Raw genomic sequence first — 13,218 nt, forward strand, 5'->3', positions numbered from 1 at the left:
TGTTGATATTAGTTCTGTTAACATATCCTTAGTTAGCCCCTTACGCAATGTCTAGATTCTGGGCCCTTAGGGTAAATAAATGAAATTAAATGTACGCTTAAGTTGAGTCAGCACGCCATCAAAACAAATGCTTTGTGCATTTCATTAGGATTACTTAAGACGATTCCTGGGATAAGCTCGCGAGGAGGCGATATCGGGGCAGCTAACCAGTTAGGTATATTTACGGCTCGCGGGTTCTGTTTTTCTGCTTTTCTGTAAGCCAAGTTTTCCAGAGAACTCGACCTCGTAAAATAGTCATCGGAGCGAATAAGTTGTGACGGCGACTGGGCGACGGTGTAACGAGTGTGGAATGACAATGATGGAATGACGCAATAGTAATTATTCCTCCTCCCCACTGTCCGCATAGACGGATGGAGGGATTTAAAAAAAGAAAAAAAAACAAAAAACAAAAAAACATTGACGTTCAGATTGCAGGTGGAGGTACACAACGAGATGATCTTCCGGCCCATCGTCAATGTTATTGGCATCATCAGAGGCAAAGTGGAACCAGGTATGCGGTGCATCTACGAAGTTAGACGCATTTATTTATTTATTTATTTATTTATTTATTTATTTATTTATTTATTTATTTATTTATTTATTTATTTATTTATTTATTTATTTATTTATTTATTTATTTATTTATTTTTACGTGGATAACTTTGTATTGTCGACGTTGATAGATTTGGGCAGAGCGAGAGGCCGTAGCTTTTGACAAGTGTTTTATAGCGGAACCCCCCCCCCCCCCCTCCCATTTCTGCAGAACACTTTTCAACAACAATTTCAGTCGGCCCTACGAATCTTTTCCTTTATTCGCGCAGCTACAATTATGTTGCTACTATTTAGCAAACAGACTGAGATTGGGATGAGTATTATATTAGTCACTCTCGTTGAAAAACGCGCTAGCGCTTCCTCAACATAGCTCAGCAAAATACGTGAAACGTGTGGGATGTTCATGCACCCTTTGTTCTGATATTTGAACCTTTTGCCTATACGCGTGTATATTGTGGGTACAGAAATTTTCAACAGAAATTCTTGTAATGAAGCTCGACGAAGCGAGTACCCATAATATCGCTCGACGTATTCCTGCGTGCACTCAACGCGGTCCGCTTTCGTATGCTCTTGTGATTAATGTGTGAGCTGCGAGTGCATTGCAGGTGGAGTGCTTGGCTTTATCGATAAGCTAGTAGCGTTCTTGCGCCGTCAAAAGTCTAGACAATCGCGCATGTATAAAGGCGCGGATATAGTCCAGCATTTCCAGCGTGCCAGGCAGCGGTGTTACGTCTCAAAACGGCAAAGGGAATTCCTTAGGTGCTTCCAACGCGGCAGCCCTTTCATCAGCGCCCGCCCATACGGTGACAGGACCCGACATCGACTTGACGCGCAAACAAAGGAGCTCACTTCGAGGCAACAACCGCCGCCCTCCGTGGAAGCGGTAACGACTCCGAAGGCCGGCCTTCCGACCCTGCAAGCTGACCGTCACGGAGATCAAACTAACTGATTCAAGGGGCCAACGTCGAGGACTTCCGTGGGAACTGCGTCGGCTTCGATTTCCCATATGGCCACGTGGTTGCCTCGTATGCGGGGACGATCGCGCAACATTGGAGGCGGAGTCCGCTGGAGTGGTGCGACGTCACGGGCGAGATATTGCGAACAATTCGACGATTATGATTGGGCAAGAGAGAGTCATCAGATTAGTCTATTCACCTTGGGAAGACGACTGTTTTATAAGCGGACACCTTTGGTGCAGTGAGTGTGTCCTGACGTGTCCTGATGCGTGCTCAGACATGTAGTGAGCTCAGACATTTCAAGTGCCCCTACATGGAGTGGGCTTCCATATCTGGAGCCAGTGTAATTATGTAAAATAAACCCTTTTTCTTTCGCTCCTACTTCCGGACGTATTCATCACTATGCCTGGGGGATTCCTGGCCTAAACGCTACCCCGAGTCGCAACAACTGGATGGCAGCTATGGCATGCAACCTGCAGCAACACCAGTCGCCGGCAACTAGTTCGCGAGCAACTGGATGAGAGCGGCAAGATGGAACCTGCAGCCAACGCCAATCGCCAACAACTGGTTCGCGAGCGGCTGGATGAACGCAGCGCATCATGCCTACACGGTACAGGGTGAGTGCCTGGCTTTGCGCTTGAGATTCATCGTGTCCTTTAGCCTAGCCTTAACTAAAAACCGATAGAGTGTATACAACTGCCTATTGTGATACTGTGGTTGTTGCGCATCTCAACAGAAAGCAGCTTTCAGCATAGATCTGAACCAGCTACTAAAGCCGGACCTTATACTTGTGTGGGAGTAATTGGCACGTAGATTAGGAATTCTAGTCAATTAAAGGCGACTCAGGTTTTACGTCTTCTTGTCATTGATTCGATACAGTGGAGGAGAACTTGGGGTGCTACTTCGGTGGATAGGCGTTTGGTTTCTGCTATATTTTTCAGGCTTCAATTTCTCTTGGGTAAACAGAATTGAACCACTAGTAGTTTTTACTTGCATTGCAATTTGTGCGGGTTTTGCAGCAAGTATTGTGGAATAGCTGAGCCAAAGCTTACTTAAAGTAGTGACCATGGACCTAATGAGTTTAACGAGGGCTAACTTGTTGCGGTTGTGCGAAGAGCTCGAGGTAGAGGATCACAGGTCAGAAGCCGAAATTCGTAGAGCAATTTTAGAAAGCAACAGCGATCAGGAATACTTTGAATACTTCGGCAACCTATTTCTAAAGGAACAAGAACAGAAAGCAATTGAGCATGAGAAGGAATATGAAAGACAGGAATTGATTAGCCAACAAGAAGAAGCGATAAAAAGAATGCAAGAGGCAAAGCAGCAGAAATGTCAGGCACCCGTAGAAGAAGCGCACGGAAGGTGCGAAGAAATCGCACGCACGGTTCTACCAATGATAGAAAGAGAGGCTAATCCCTGTGAGCCTAAATGTACGTATACGTTCATAGGTGATGCCAGATCCGTAGACCGTGGCGTAGTCGCTGAAGAGCCCGTTGACGGGGACCGGATTGAGCGCAACGAGCTACAGTGCCAATGGAATGCTAGAGAAGTAGCTAGGCCAGCTGTAGACGATTTGGCATAGTTATCGAGGGAGTGCGTCGCGAAGGCAGCTCTTGCAGAAGCGCGAAGTGACACCGATTCGTTAGACAATAGCACCAGTGTTAAGTTTAGTCGGTCAGAAAAGTTCGCTGAAACACAATGTAGGCAGGGCAGTGCAGTTCTGGACAGCTCTCAGGTATGCGAGCTACGTTGCGCAAAAAAATATCTCTATTTTCCCGAAATGTTTGAAGCTCTCCGCCAGTCGAGGTAGCAATGAGAGGAATGATTTATCCGCTAATCATTCAGACTGTGCGGTTGAGATGACAATTGTGACCAACGATACGAGGGCCAGACAGTCCGAGATGCGAGCGGAAGGCTCGGAAATGAGCACCAGAAAGCGTGTTAAGAAGCGTCGCAAAGTTAGGAATCCGTCAGAGAAGGCAACGCCGCCCAGTAAAGCGAAAGATGCTAAACCCTGTGGGGAGCGCAGTGAAAGAGTTAAAAAGGCGCGTTTATTGCTTTGAATGTTTCCAGTGAGAGCGCGTCCGGGCCGCCGGACGAGGAAGAAAAGGGACGTTCAGCGCAAACGTGAATAAAAGCCACGGTGTACTACGTATGACAGAGGAGAGGGAGGCGGTAAGGTGACGCGAAGTGGTCATACAAGGCAGTGAATTCGTAGTGCGGTGCCTAGAAGGCATGTTGCTAGTACGCAAAGCGTCGGGGGTCTGCAGCGAGGGGAATGACCTATACGTGCCCGTTGTATTCACTCGTTGACAAGACGGGCTTTCAGACCGCGACCACCTCGAGTACGGCTTAAAGATACGGCGCAACTGTAGGCTACTCGGAGTGAAAAGCGGTATACAGGTTTTGTGGAAATAGTTGGTTTCTTTATTTTTAGTGTTTGGTTAAACGTTTTGAGATCTCCGAGACTAGAGGTCGTTTTAATTAGCACATTTCGAGCTATATTTCTGTTCATTTATTTGAGAAGCTCACCGATATTCTGAAAGAGATGGTTTGCACGCGCATAAATTTTTGAAACTCTCTCGAAAAGGCCTTTTTTTTTCCTTTTTTTAAAGCAGACAGACTTCCTTTTTGTGTGAGATGCGCTTGCAACGTCAAGTCCAAGTTATTTTTTTGAGGCCTGTAGTGGCGCGCTTGAGTGTCAGTTCAATTTGTGGAAGTGATCGCGAGATTTTTATACGAAAGTAAGGTGCGTTATTTGGAGGAGCCGTTGTTCAACTGCACAATTTTAGAAAGAGTTTGTACCGTTCCTTTATGTCTTGCGCGGACACAGTGAAGCAAAGCGTTGGTGCGTGTATCGCACATGTATCTATAAGACGGCAGTGTTTTGAGTATCGCCTATGTGCGTGGAAGTATTTAGAAAAAAAAAACGCGAATCTTCGCGCGTATTTTTGCGCAAGATGTTTTTTTTTTCCTTTTTTTAATGGGTGTCCTGTGTGGACACGAAAAAACAAAAATGTTAGGGCGTGAGTCGCACGCACGAGTTAAGAGTGTTGACCGCAAAATGAGAGCGACTCTGATGGTACATTCATGAAGCAAATGTGGCTCTCAGTCGCACTAGTACGTGCGTTAATAACGGATGTAGAGTACGAACAGACTGTTCATGGCGTTTGCGCTGCGTATGATATTTCAATTATCATTTATTTAGGGAATTCTTCTGTATTTTACCTTTGGTCTCGTGCAGCGCGACAGTGTGGTTTAGTTGAACTCAAAGGAACACGAGAGATTGCTTTGGCGGCGCAATATTTTGGGTCCAAATTATTGAGTCAAGCGAAGACTGGTGGATTTAAGCGAGTTTCGTGCGCTTGAGCGCCGTGTGATACTTTGTCTCTGGGAATGTCTCTTACGTATCGGATGTTGCGAGAAGGTTGTGAATCCTGGTCTAATATCAAAATTGTGGGCTTCAGCAAAGGTTTAGTGATTTGATGGCTGCTTTTGTCCTTTTATTAGTAAGGCAGGTGCGTTGGTTTGTTCGCTAGACCCGATATCTCTCGGAGCGAGCACGGTGCTTTCCTGTGGTCGTGTGCGTGCTTATGTGTTCCCAGGGAGAAGGCCACAACGAGGTTAATGCTGGGACATCAAGCTACAGTGTCATCAGCGACCACTTCTAGAACAATCCCCAAGGTCGCGACCCAACACCGACGCTTCGGCAACCTGACAGCTGGTCACCCTCAGGTCGAATCTCCCGACGGCGGAGGAGTGTGTTACGTCTCAAAACGGCAAAGGGCATTCCTTAGGTGCTTCCCACGGGGCAGCCCTTTCATCATCGCCCGCCCAGACGGCGACGAGACCCGACATCGACCGTGACGCGCAAGCAAAGGAGCTCAGCAAAAACAACCGCCACCCTCCTTGGAAGCGGTAATGACCCCGAAGGCCGGTGTCCTGACCCTGCAAGCTGACCGTTAACTGATGCAAGAGGCCAACGTTGAGGACTTCCGTGGGAACTGCGTTGGCTTCGATTTCCCATATTGCCACGTGGTTGCCTCGTATGCGGGGACGTTCGCGCAACATTGGAGGTGGAGTCCGGCGGAGCGTTGCGACGTCATTGGCGGGATTTTGCGAAGAATGCAACGATTATGACTGGCTAAGAGACAGTCATCAGATTCCCTAGTCTATTGACCTAGGGAAGAGGACCGTTTTATAAGCAGACACCTTTGGTGCAATGAGTGTGTCCTGACGTGTCCTGATGTGTGCACAGACACGTAGTGAGTTCAGGCATTTGAAGTGCTGCTACATGGTGTGGGCTTCCATATCTGGAGCCAGTGTAAATATTTAAAATAAACCCTTTTTCTTTCGCTCCTACTTCCAGACGTACTCATCCCTATGCCTGGAAGATTCCTGACCTAAATGCCATCCCGAGTCGCAACAGCGGCTATAGAAGTCGGATACGACATGCCGGCGACGCCAGGATCGCCGAAAATTTGCTCCCTGTATAGTTCGGCGCGTTGAACGTGGCCCGCACTATCTATTGCCGCAGCGCATGCGCATAAGTGCGCGACGAGCGAGCGATTTTTTTGGTTGGCGAAGGTGCAAACTCAGCACGCTCGCTTCTGTGAAACCGAACTGTCGCCCAGCATGCTGCCGACCAGCCAAGATAGCGCGCCGATTCACTCTGGCTTTAGTAGCTTTGGCGTGAGATAGGACATGTTCTGTTGCCACGCCAGAACATGTCCTATCTCACGCTCGCTTCTGTCCGTTCGGCGCCAAAGAGCGCCGAACGCCGCCGGTCATGATGACTGCGCTGGACGCTAGACTCTAGAGCGCCCAATTTTCGCCGACGTATATCCTACTGCCACGCGCGTATTGCGCGTCCGCGTTACGCCGAACTATATCCGCTCCTTTAAGCCAGGCTGTGACGTATGAGCACTACAGTGTAAGAACAAGGAACACCCGCGACAGCGTACGTTACGGCCTATCATTGATAGCGCAACACGGTTTCCACGATCACGCGACGAAGCCGCTCGCCTTCCTTCATCATATACCCCCCGCCATGCACGAACACATGAACGCACGTACACGAAATTGAAACTCATTGCGCAAAAAAAAATAATAATAAGCGGATTCAATTGTGGGTCCTATAGCCACGATAGACCAAAAGCGGCTGCAGTCGCAGTTTCGAGCCACGACTTTTGGGCGAGTTGGTTTTGCATATAGCAGAACACGGTCAAGCGCGCACAAACAAGGACAGAGGGAGGTGCAGACAACACAAGAGGGGCTTGTGTTGGCTACACCTCCTTCTGTCCTTGTTTGTGCGCGCTTGAACGTATTCTGCAGTTTCGAGGCCTGCTTCACTGATTGGCCGCGAGTTAGGTGTTAGGTAAGTGCGGCGCGCGGTGAACCTTTCCGCGTTGCATGCAGCAGCCGCGGCGGCCAATGTGGCGTGGCTTATTGTGCAGATCGGTTCGTGATGATAGGCAGCCAGACGCACGATGACACTCTCGGCTCTGCGCACCCGCTTCTGTCGGTGAGCGAGGTGCTGGTGCAGAGCAAGGTGTTCTGCCACATGCACAAGAGCCACCGCTGGACCCCCCGGCGAAGCCTCATGTTCGCGCTCTTCTACAGCGAGGAGGGCAGCCTCATGGGCTCCACCGAGTGGGTCGAGGACCACATGTCCGTGCTGCAGAACAGCGGCGTCCTCTACATCACTGGCGGCTTGCTTAGCGGTAGGTGTTATCACTCGCCTTCAGGACGGCAGAGAACCTGAAGGCTCTGTTTCGAGTCTGCCGTGCCCCTGCACTGCGTCGAGCCTCGAGAGTCAAAGAGAAATAAGGCATAGGAAAGTGAACTGTGGTTGTTACCACGACTTTTCTACGATTGTTTGGCAGGTTAGCGTGACATAAACATTTACCGCATGTCCGGAATGCGGAGCGAGGTATACTAATTGGCATTCCGGAGCAATAGCTGAGGGAAAATGTGAACTTTATATATGCGCGGCATTATGGTGCGCGAGGCAGTCGCCCTTGCTGCAACTGCCTAAGGGTGTAACATGAGCTCGCGGTTTAAATAAAATAACTGGTGTCCTATATACTTGTTGGGCGAACGTATTCTTTTGTGTTTGTCATCGTCGCGTATTGCTAGCGTCTCCTTCACTCAGTGAAAACTTAAAACCGACCTCTCTGGGCTGTCCTGTTAATAAATTCGCTGGTTCATCATGAATGTGCAAACCTGAACTCATAGTTTCGAACAGACGGTTGGCCTGCCAGTGTAGCTGGATGGCGTGAGTTGTGAAAAAATCATGTGCTACCCTGTATAAACTGAGATTTCATCTTTCAGTGCCTTGAGCGCTAAATGAATTTTGACTGAGCGAGAGGACTGCTATTTATGCTGTTAATTCATCCGCCTTATCTCTAATAACCTGTGCTGAGTAGTCAGATTTATTTGTCAACAGATTCAGGGTTGCGTGCGATTAAAATCCGCGTGAATTCACGAAGGTTTTCCTTCGCAAGTGTTGTAAGCCGATACCTGGGGATCTGCATTCTGGGACATGTCCGACCAAAGCTGAAAAGAAAGAAAGAAAGAAAGAAAGAAAGAAAGAAAGAAAGAAAGAAAGAAAGAAAGAAAGAAAGAAAGAAAGAAAGAAAGAAAGAAAGAAAGAAAGAAAGAAAGAAAGAAAGAAAGAAAGAAAGAAAGAAAGAAAGAAAGAAAGAAAGAAAGAAAGAAAGAAAGAAAGAAAGAAAGAAAGGAAAAACACTTGTAATAATTTGATCTAGTCTATATATACTGCGAATTTCTGAACTCCCCTTGTCATGAAACGCGATCATTTCTTTCTAGTTTTTTTTTTATCTTTAATCTTGAGCTGTTCCTTAAATTCAGGAACTGAATTATTTCTTTTCCGAGATATCAATCAAGGAAGTAATAATAATGTTAGATTTCGTGCGAGTGTGTGTTCTCACAGCCGGCTAGTTAGACTACTACACACGTCGTCGAAAAAAAATCGCAGTTTCGCCGCCTAAAGTGTCATTCTAGCGATGGCTGTACGCAGTGCGCATTAAGATTCAAATTGTGTTTAGCGCAGTATCAGTTACGGTAAATATCCACTGTTGCATACAAACAACCTGCGCCGGCCTTTTAATTTGAAGGTGCTTCTGTGTAGGCCGCTCGCCAGATACGGCAGGATCTCGATCCAGGAGCGTCTGGAGCCCGAGAAAGTCGTGCGCGTGATAGTGCGGCCCATACCTTGCTCAGGGGCCGGGGTGGGTTTCGGGGTCAGGCTTACGGGTCACAGCGAGCTTGCGCGGGGATGTGTGCGTACTTTACAGCGGACCGAAGATTATACAAGAGGCCACGTCATGGCCTTTAGTTTTCCTCTTCTTTTAATGTGGCAGCTGTGCGCTGATGCAATTGACTAAACCGTTTTCTGCACTTTTGTAGAGCCACGGCTTTTGCTTCTTTCGCTTTTTCCTCTATCGAATATCTTTTAAATTTGTGCCCCCTTATTTACCTACCTTCTTTGACTTCGGTGCTGGTTCAGTTGACCGTGGAAGCGGTCACGAACCAGCAGTGCACCGTGCCGCACTGTGCATCACCTCGTGAGACATTGCCGCTCTTTACCTCGCCCACTTCGTCGACGCTCGGTAGTGCAGTTTGCCGGCACATCGAAAGGGGGTAATTGGAGATCGCTGGCAGAGTCCTGAAGTGGAAAGAAATTAGCGTAGTGGTCTTCAGCGAAACCGTCTGCTTGGTCTGATCGATAGTCATCTGCATGTCAGTTACGTTTTGCAGTTATTATACGATAACAAACCATAGGAATAGACAAAACTAACGTTTCTGATTTGTTATTCTGTCTAATGGTAAATTATTTGCTTCTTGTAGGAGACAAGTTCACACCGCGGGCCACGCCTGGTCTATCGTGGTCACTGCGCCATGTTGCCGAACTGGTAAGTATACAGGCCGAGTCGCAATCTCTCAGTTCATCGTGTAGCAGCGCAACTAATGGACAAGAAGAGACGACAAAGGCGGTTCTTACTCGACAGCTCTAGGTTATCCGTCAAACGAGCTGGCACAACGCGTACCGCCATGCGTTATACGCCTGCGAGCTCCCCGCTCACGTTCGTAGATATCGGCATATGCAGAGACGGAAAGTAAAAGAGCGTGCGAGTACACTGTGTAATATGACGTTGATAGCAGCCGCTTGAAACGCGCGGTAACAGCATTAATAAGTAACTTGGCAACAAAGAACGTCAAACGCAAAGTCAGAGAGGCTTTGCTATAAATAAAGAAACCTGCTATAAATAAAGACTTAAGGGGAAGATACGAAATCACGAAAGAAACAGTTTATGATAATTTAAAGGGAAGCTGTTTACTTTTCGAAGCGAGATCAGGATACCTTAGAACGCGCAATTTTAAAGCGAGATACAACAAGGAAAGAACCATGTGCTTGCTGCGGTGAAGCTAGGGAAACGATGGAGCGTGTTTTATTAGGATGCGAAGATATCTGCCCAGCGGTCGATTTAGGCTCCTCTGGCCTCCTTGAAGCCCCTGGGTTCAGCGATAGCAGGGTGAAAGTAAACATGTCCGCAATAAAGATTAGTAAGAGGGGATTGGAAGTTTGGTGGCAGAAAAGTAGGGAGACGACAAACAACGGAGGCGTACAAAAACAAAGTTCCCAGTAGGGGTTCAGAAAATTTGATACTGCAAATTCTTTCAGTTTTTTTTTAAGTACATAGGTAGGAAATTTGGCAAAATAATTGCAAGAGCTTGGTGGCGCAACCGACCGCCCCGTTTCAAAGAGGACGCTTATAGCATCCATCCATCCATCCACCCATTCCCCGCTACAGCGGCCATCGTCTCACACTAGATAACATTCACGTGACGTTTGTATAGGTGGCAGAGTTGTTTCCATTGTTCATAAGCAGTAAGGCACGATATTTTGCGCACCGAAAAGCGGGTACCTCACTACAGAACAGGTAGAGTATCATCCATAAAGTGGCCGTGCAAGTGGCGGTGGTGGATGTACGACAGCGCCAGGTCAGCGACTTTTTCAGCTGGAGCCGCAGGCATACGATGGTATCACATATCGTATTTGGCAATACTGGGCAAGTTTAGACTGTTAGCTGTAATCTCATGTGAGTCTCTCCCAAGAGAGTTGCATTGTTTTCTCTTGTTTCATTATTTTATGATTAACAACTAGTTATATTTTAGTGCGCATGAAAGCCTCCCATACACTATAGGTAAGACTGGGGTGCAGTGGTTTCTGTGTGTGGCACAATAACGGTTGTTTGCGCGGCGGAGTATTGAGGGACGGAGAAAGGCAAGGAAAGATTGAAAGAAAATGGAGGGGAGGATTGCGCATAAGCGTCGCGACTTGGCATCGGCCCCAACCGCGTTCAATGGCAGCGTTGCTTGCGGCTACGTGCCTCACGTCTTCCTAAAATTGGTAGCCGTCGTGGTGACTCAGTGCGGTCCTGCTGTTGAGCATGAGGTCGCCGGTTCGATTCCCTGCCGCGATGTCCGAATTTTGATGTAGTTGTAAAGCAAAGACGCACTATACCGTATAGGTACACTATAAAGAACACCAGGTAGCCGAAATGAATTCCTGAGGACCCCTCTCATATAGTGCGTGAGACTCGACCTCATGGTTAATTTTTTTAATTAGCACTGCTTAACGCGTTTCAAACTACCCTTCGTTAGCACTAACTTCTCTAGATTTAAAGGGGCATGTTGCAAACTAAGCTGTTTGTCAGCGTTGCCAGTACTGAAGTCGAAAAAAAAAGTGTAACTAGGAGAAAACTTATTCTACAAACAGGTTATGTAAATAACTTTACATAACCCCACTCAGGTTATGTAAATATTGGCGTAGTGGCTGCTGTATATGAAATTAGGTGCGTGCGCTTAACAACCAGTGTGCATGTACGCGCGCATTCAGTGTTCGGCGCTGCACAAGCGGACGGTACGATGTGAAGAAAGTGCTCGCGTGGCTTGCTGGTTTACCGGACCTTGTATGTAGTATATGCAGTTGTGGAAATTTCAATGTTACTGCTATTCAGGCGCAGGATAGTGAAAGGTAGCGTAAAAAATAAAATAGACCGCGGAGTTGTACAGCTTCAACAGCATAATCACAGCCCGATTTCCAGCAAGGCTGTTTCTGCTTTTACGTTCCCTTATATATAGATGGTCATGCTCCTCGTCAAGTCACTCGCTGCGCCGCTGTTGAAAGCTGCCTTGACCGCCGACCTGGTACGGAGCTGACACTAGTGTGGAACTGCTTCTTTGCACAGGTGAAAGCCAACGACACAACCACTCTGCTTGGCGAATGGGAGCAGGACAAAGCCGCATCAGCTAGCGTGGCTGAGTAAGCTGCATGCTACTATTTTGTCCGTTACACAAAACGCACTATGCAAGCAATGTTGCGGCATGCGCTGCCGTGGCGAACGCTTGATGCGAAGGCATCGCAAGCGATGTCTTCAATGTTTGAAATAAATAAATAAATAAATAAATAAATAAATAAATAAATAAATAAATAAATAAATAAATAAATAAATAAATAAATAAATAAATAAATAAATAAATAAATAAATAAATAAATAAATTCGGGAAAGACACAAGACTGTTCGACTGCTTACGTGTGGGAATGCGAAGGCATACCCTTTGTAGACCACGGAACATCATGAACGCAGTCATTTTATGCACTCATGACGTGGCGGCACCTCCTCCTCATTGGCTGCGCCATAACGTAGCCAATGACGCACGCACTAGGCACACCTTTAGTCAGCCAGAGCGGCGGAGTCGCCGTGGCGTCGGGGAAGCGTGCTCGTCTTGTAACCCGGAGGCCCGGATTCGATTCCCACCCAGACCGAAATGTATCAAATTTTCTATTCAAAGCCATTAATTTACTTTTTTTACAGGAACCTCCCTGAGAAATTTGACACATCCGAGCAATTTTAACGTTTTTTGTTACTCTTTGCGCTGTCGGCCATTTTCGGTACCATATTTCGGACACGCCGACTACAACGCATTTTCGTGTAATGGGGCATATAATGCCTTCGCATTAATAAATTTTAGGATGTACGTTCAGACTCGGGAAAATTAGTAGATTTGTCACACAACCGCTGGAAAAGATAAGAAAGTCGCTGTTTCACCCAAAAGGCGAAGCATCGATTGCGATAGCAAATTAGTAGAGAGCGATACGAAGCAATGATAATAGTTTGATGGGCCGTATAAAGTTGTAAACATTCGCTTACTAACTAAATAGACAATCGTGGTGTCACGCGCGCACAGGTAAACGTGAACACATCTCGCTCGATGACCGCGGAAACTCGCTGTGAAAACGCCGGAGAAAGCGCGCCAGCAGCAGCGGGCAAATTGACCTTCGCACTGTATCTCGTCTCGCTTCAACGCGAACTAAGCGTCGAAAGCACAGTGCATACGAAGCTACCGGCACTCGGCGCCGGTAGCTTTGCACTGTGTCCCCATCGCAGATCGCTTTGAAGATGAGGCCCGCGCGGGCGCGCACTTCGCCCACATCGCAGATAGCTTTCAAGATATGGCGTCCGCGCGGCCGCGCTGTGAGCAGCAGCCGATGCAGCGGAACGCACCCTCCTCCCTCTCCTTCTTCGTCGCCTCGCCCCCGTTCCTCGCGCGCGAAAGAAGTACGCGCGCTTCCGGCCTGCCT

The 13,218-nt window shown here is 47.6% G+C and overlaps 1 protein-coding gene across 1 annotated transcript in view; it reads left to right on the plus strand.

The window, feature by feature from the left end:
- LOC119455645 (glutamate carboxypeptidase 2) overlaps window positions 1–13,218 on the plus strand; it is a 66,593-nt gene that overhangs the window by 33,778 nt on the left and 19,597 nt on the right. Inside the window, exons 7-10 of the mRNA XM_049667164.1 lie at window positions 468–550; window positions 7,004–7,270; window positions 9,420–9,484; window positions 11,825–11,898. Of these exons, the coding sequence (XP_049523121.1) occupies window positions 468–550; window positions 7,004–7,270; window positions 9,420–9,484; window positions 11,825–11,898 (489 nt within the window). The remainder of the gene's footprint in view (window positions 1–467; window positions 551–7,003; window positions 7,271–9,419; window positions 9,485–11,824; window positions 11,899–13,218) is intronic.

Source organism: Dermacentor silvarum, chromosome 1, assembly GCF_013339745.2.
Source record: "Dermacentor silvarum isolate Dsil-2018 chromosome 1, BIME_Dsil_1.4, whole genome shotgun sequence".
NCBI classification, from domain to species: Eukaryota; Metazoa; Arthropoda; class Arachnida; order Ixodida; family Ixodidae; genus Dermacentor; species Dermacentor silvarum.